General features: G+C 45.2%; 1 protein-coding gene across 1 annotated transcript in view; it reads right to left on the bottom strand.

Annotated features, from left to right (window-relative positions):
• Positions 1-1,803: 1,803 nt before the first annotated feature.
• LOC148526744 (uncharacterized) overlaps positions 1,804-6,000 on the bottom strand; it is a 41,517-nt gene continuing 37,320 nt past the window's right edge. Inside the window, exon 5 of the mRNA XM_088469822.1 lies at positions 1,804-2,583. Within this exon, the coding sequence (XP_088325948.1) occupies positions 2,529-2,583 (55 nt within the window). The 3' untranslated portion in view covers positions 1,804-2,528. The remainder of the gene's footprint in view (positions 2,584-6,000) is intronic.

The raw sequence follows: 6,000 nt of genomic DNA, 5'->3' as shown, positions 1-6,000 counted from the left end.
GTGCAGTTCGCACGCACTGCCCAGGCCATCGACCCACTTGCGAGCGCACAGCGCGAGCGGGTCTGAATCAGGCCCTTCATCTCCATCCAAAGCTTAAATAGACCCCCGAGTGGCATCCATCCAAAGCTTAAATAGACCCCCGAGTGGCATGGGTGAGACATGTGCAGAGGTCTGAGTGGCATGGGTGAGACATGTGCAGAGGTCTGAGTGGCATGGGTGAAATGTGTGGCATGTGGGGGACTTTTGGAGTACATATGTGATTTGAGGAGGGAATGTAGGGGTCATATTATGGGAAATGGAGGGTATGATGGCATGTGGTGTAATGTTAAAGCTAGTGAGGGGCATGTGGGGACATTTTTGGATGAGTAATTTGGGGGTATCAATGTCGTTTGTTGGCTGTCATAAATCTTGAAAGGTTGGTGGGGCCGTAAATGACGCCTGAAGTATGTCAGGTTGCCCATCACTGTTCTAATCTGTACTAGAAGAAATAGTAACTCTGGTAGCTATGGGTTACAGTATTGTTTTCCTATGCATTAGTTGTACTTATCACACATCATATCCATCTCCTTTTTTTATGATACATTAGATCATTATTTCTTGTACAACCTATTTCCCCAGCAAATCCCACCAGTGTGCTGCCATTTTACCAGGCTGGCACGTATGCTACACAGCAGTGTGTTCCGCAAAGTTAACTCCTTCATTGGCATCTGGGTACTGTAACAGGGCTAGCTTACACAGGCTCCGGTCAATGCTCAGTTTATTTTATTACAGTTTATTCAAATATAGGTCCTCATTCAGAGCCGTACGCTCTGAGCAGAGCGCACGCTCTGAATGAGGGCCGGCCTCCATGAAAATGGAGCGTCCTCCTGGACGCTCGTATAGCTGTGGGTCACCACCCACAGGCTATACGAGCGTGCATTGTGATGGTCGCGATGGTCGAGACCATCGCGACCATCGAAATTGCGAGCCGGAGCCTGCGGTTGAGGTTTTCAACCGCAAGCTCCGGAGTGATTTTGGCTCTATCAGAGCCAAAATCACTCCCACTGACATCACTAGTGATGTCAGTGGGCCGGCTTCTGACGGGAGGCGTTCCCGTGGGAACGCCCCCGTCAGGGAGGCACGCCCCCGGCACGCCCACCAAAGGGGGCGTGCTGTCAATCAACATTGACAGCACGCCCCCTTTGATCGGACACAACGAGCGAAGGACTTTCCTTCGCTCGTCGCGTCTGGCGCATGCGCACGACGGAGCTCCCTCCGTCGTGCGCATGCTCAGTGCATAACATCGACCCACTTGCGAGCAGACAGCCGCTCGCGAGTGGGTCTGAATCAGGCCCATAATCTTAAGAGAATCAAAAACAAATAAAAGAAACCTGGAACCTACAAAGTACTGTTTTATATATCATTAACCTGTGGAATTTAAGCCTAGAACTTTGTTTCATATTTTAGACAGATGCTACATTTGGGTTATGAGTGAACAGAATCTGTATGAGATCTGCAATGATATTACTGGAGGTATCCCAGCCTGAGCCTATGCTGAGCCTCTGGTCTGTGACGATTATTTTCACTTTCCGGTCTCTCTTGTGTGGTGTGAGCTTGCTACACCCTGTATGTACAGATAACTGATGTTACAGATAAAAGTAACATATCTGACCACTAAAACAAATGATAAATACTCCTCATGTTCCACTGACATCATCCTGACCAGCATAAATGTCCCATGTATTAATAGTGGGGCATCCCAGCTTGGACACTAAGTAGAGGATATTAGCTTGAAAGCAAAACCCTCTTACATCTGTTCGTTACTATCCAGTCTGCTTTATTAATATATTTGTTCAGATTATGCAGGAGCTATATAATCATCATTATTTTATGCATTTATTTATCAGTTATTTATATAGCGCACACATATTCTCTGTAGAACTCTGTAATATTTGTCCATTCACATCAGTCCCTTTCTCCAGTGGAGCTTACAATCTATATTCCCTACCACATACATAAGGCTATTTTTTGTTGGGACCCAATTAACCTACCAGTATATTTCTGGAGTGTGGGAGGAAACTGGAGCACCCGGTGGAATCCCACGCAAGCACAGGGAGAATATACAAACTCCACACAGTTCGGGCCATAGTGGGAATCGAACCCACAACCTCAGTGCTGTGTGGCAGTAATGCTAACCATTACACCGTCTGTGCTGCGGTGCTGGGCAGTTGCTATAACAGAACATACATAAAAACAGAGCATGCACATACAAGGTGGAGGAACAAGATACAGATGTAAGACAGAGTGTAGGGAGGGCCCTGCTCGTGAGAGCTTACAGCCTAGAGGACAGTGTTTAAAATACAGATGACAGTGACTGGTTAATTAATTAATCGTATGGTGTAAGGGTCAGAGGTTTGAACACTGCCATCTAGTGGCGTCACGGCTCTTCCACTGGTAGTAATGCAACGACGCCCAGCTCCTCAGAACCTCACCTGTGAGATGTCCTTTCCTCACAGGTTAAGGGTCTCAGGGACAGAGAGACGAGCCGGCTAATGACGCTGGTGACAAGACCACAACCTCCTTACCTGGACATGACTGTGGAGCCTGTTGGGAGAAAGGACGACAGGTTACAGGCGTGTACATACTCTCTCACAATATCACGTAGACATGACATGCATCCTTTGAGGAGAAAAGGAATTTAATTGTAATATTGGAATATATTAATATATTTAACCCCAAGCCACACTAACGGCAAAACACGGTAATTTGCGAAAGTTATTTTCAGCTTATGGACATGAGTGGCACCAATATACGATGTTGCCCTATGGCAGAAATACGGTATTTTCTTCATCATTTTCTGGAATGTACTAAATAATCGATCAGCAGAATCTGACTGGTTGCTATGGGGAACAGCTCCACATTTGTAAATCTGCAATTAGTAAATATTCCCCTATGACTCTTCACCTTGCTGCAGGTCGGGATTCTGGGGCAGCGTTGGTGTAAATCCTCAATAGTTGGAACATATCGATTAAGTGTCACTTGGGGGAGGGCCAAGTTTTAGGATTGAAATAATACTGAACGACATAGAGAAGAAACTAATAAACAAGTCCCGTCTACGTAGATCCATGTGCATGACCTGGTGTGCGATGTCCAGCAAGTCACAGCCAAAAATGGAACCAAAACATAATTCAGCTTATTCTATACTTGTAGTCGTTTAACCTAATGACACCCGATCCCATAAGGTCTATATTACTCCAATATATTCAGTAAGCTGTAGTATGTTTGTCCAGCAATACTCCTTCGCTACCGCTGAGATGGCCTTTGCCAGAAAGACATTGCGGATCAAGGAGATGCTGCAGGCTAGAGAACGAGGCAGCGTAGCTGGACTATGGGGGACACCCAGGGATCTGCCGGACCCGAGTTAAAGAACATACTGAATTAATGGTTAAAATAGACACCTCCTGCATGGATCTGCGATCCGATTGTTGCATCCGTAGACTCAGAATCGGATCGCCATAGTGAAGATCGGTGGCGATGGTCGCTGCCCTCGGCCAGTCTGCATAAGCCGAAGCTTAGTCAGCCTGGCTATCGGAACCCCCTCTGCCACATCCGGGAAGTCTGCGCCCCAACGACGTATCCTGGGCTTGTCAACACATAGAGTTAGGATTCAGAGGTGGACACAGTATCAGTAGCGACTCCGTCTTTTTGGCGCAGCTGTTACTGCATCTTTATCGTAATGACGTGGCCGATGGGTGACCTATCGAGATGCCCAGCGGCTGCAGCGCGTTTCCGCCAATGTGCGTACAAAGACACACCATTGGCCGGACCAATGGGCATTGTACCTGTTTATGGGAGGTGCAGTATGCCAGCGCAACTTCGTCTTTAGACACAGTCACCGACACCGATATGTGCGCGAATGGCAGCCCCCTAAGTTACCACTCAAAAATGCCCAACGAAACTGCATGGATCTCAATGCAATTTTGATCTCCGTCTATATGCGGCATATAGCAGCAAAAAAGAAAAAAAAAAAAAACGCGTGCAGCCGCACATAGCGTGAGATTGCATAGCGTCTGATTAAATCCGCCCCTTAGATTAGAACAGGCCAACATTGAATGGAATGCAGACGTAGCATGTCATGATGAGACTGAAGCTATGTCCAATACAGATTAAGATGAATCACTACTATATATATATATTTCTCCTACCAAAAACAGGGGGGGGGGGGGGGCTGATGTAATAGGGTGCGACTTTCAGCCTCTGCGAGAACTCCTGCGAGTCTTGTAATATTTTTAAAGCGGCAGTCATTTTAAAGGCAAAACCCAAACTGGTTTTGCCTATAAAATGATTGCCTCTTTAAAAATACGGGAGGACTAGCAGGAGTTCCCGCAGATCAGCCACAAGTTGCATCAGCTATTACATCAGCCCCGGGGACCTGTCATGGCAGGTAATAACAAGAGACGGTCAAAGAGCATCTGCCTCCAAGGTCTTTCCAGACCTCCGTGAAGTTGTCACTACCTGAAACCTGCAGATATCCTCTCTAATAAGGCTCCATAATATACGTTGCCAGCAGCACAGTACATACCGGTACACTTTTTTTATTAATTTTCGACTTGCCATAGTTCCCTTTACACTGTGATGATACCTGTAAGAGCCATGCCTAAAATAAGCGTTGAAATGGAAATGGAGCAAATTAGTAAAAACTATTAGAAAAAAGGTTTTGCCATTTTCAAGTGCAGATTTGTTTATGAAAACCTCTGCATAAAATACTGTTATTTTTTGCAATTTTTGGGCCAAAGCAAGAACCATAAAGGTGTTTCTTAAACCAAAACACAAAAAAACGCATTCCCTTTTCGTTATTCTTTTTGAAATTTTTCAATTATCTATTTTTTTTTTGCGTTTTGGCTGCATTTTATTTGACGTGTTAGAAAAGGCAAAGAGTCTACCGTGTTGTCTGAAAATACAGAGGCTTCTGAAAAAAAAAGGCATCATTTGTGCGAGTACGGCAGAAATATAATGGGTAATATATGTTGGAACATGACGAGCGTAAACATTAAACCCTAAAACTGGGCTCAGCACAGGATTGAGACCACTCAGCAGCGAAGGGGTTAAAATGCTGGTGCCTGGTTTGGCTACGTGGTGACCTACCCGCTCCCACTTTAAACGTGCCTATTTGAGGACATTGGGTAATCAGATCTACGCAAATACATGCTGGGTGGAAAATCTGTAGTCTATGGGTTCTGCTAAGGGACGCTGCAAAATGGCCACAAAATGGCCGATCCTGACACTAAAGAGGATCTTCCTTCAGTTTTGCCGCACAAGTCCAGATCACCGTGGATGGATAGGGGAGCCTTTGTAAGAACCACACATTTCTATATTTATAACATTTTAAGGCCTTTGACTGATGTTTACAATTAGACGTGTTACTTGTCCTGTATTATAATGAAGGGTTAGTATTTCTGAATCCATATTATGTTCCGCTTACCTATTCATTCCTTGGGGTCTATTCACTAAGCCTTGGGGAGAGATAAAATGGAGAAAGATAAGTACCAACCAATCAGCTCCTGTCACTTTACAGGCTGTTTGAAAAATGATAGGAGCTGAATGGTTGGTACTTTATCTCTCTCCAAGGCTTTAGTACACACAGGTGACACAATATAAATGCAATCACACCAGAATTCTTACGACAGGGTAATATTATATGTATAGTCATACCATAAGTTGGATTGGTAAGAGTGCGTACACACTAGGCGATCAGGAAAGACAGTACGATTACATCGGAATCATACCGTCGTTCCTGTCCCCCTGCAGTGCCTACACTGAAAGATCAGTCGGTCAGTGTAGGCATCCTCTTTCACTCCTGAACATGGCGAAGCTGTCGTTATCCACAGATTGGCCGGCATGTTCAGGCGATGGACAATTTAGAGAACGACCAACGGGAGCGCGCATCGCTGGTGGTTTATGACATTACGTGCACGATTCCTGAGCGATCTTTAGTAATTCATCCAAATACGGTTTAAAAAT

The sequence above is a fragment of the Taudactylus pleione genome, unplaced genomic scaffold (assembly GCF_031769625.1).
Source record: "Taudactylus pleione unplaced genomic scaffold, aTauple2 ptg000094l, whole genome shotgun sequence".
Lineage (NCBI taxonomy): Eukaryota > Metazoa > Chordata > Amphibia > Anura > Myobatrachidae > Taudactylus > Taudactylus pleione.
The sequence above is the reverse complement of the archived record's forward strand: the minus strand, read 5'-3'. Positions and strand labels throughout refer to the sequence as shown.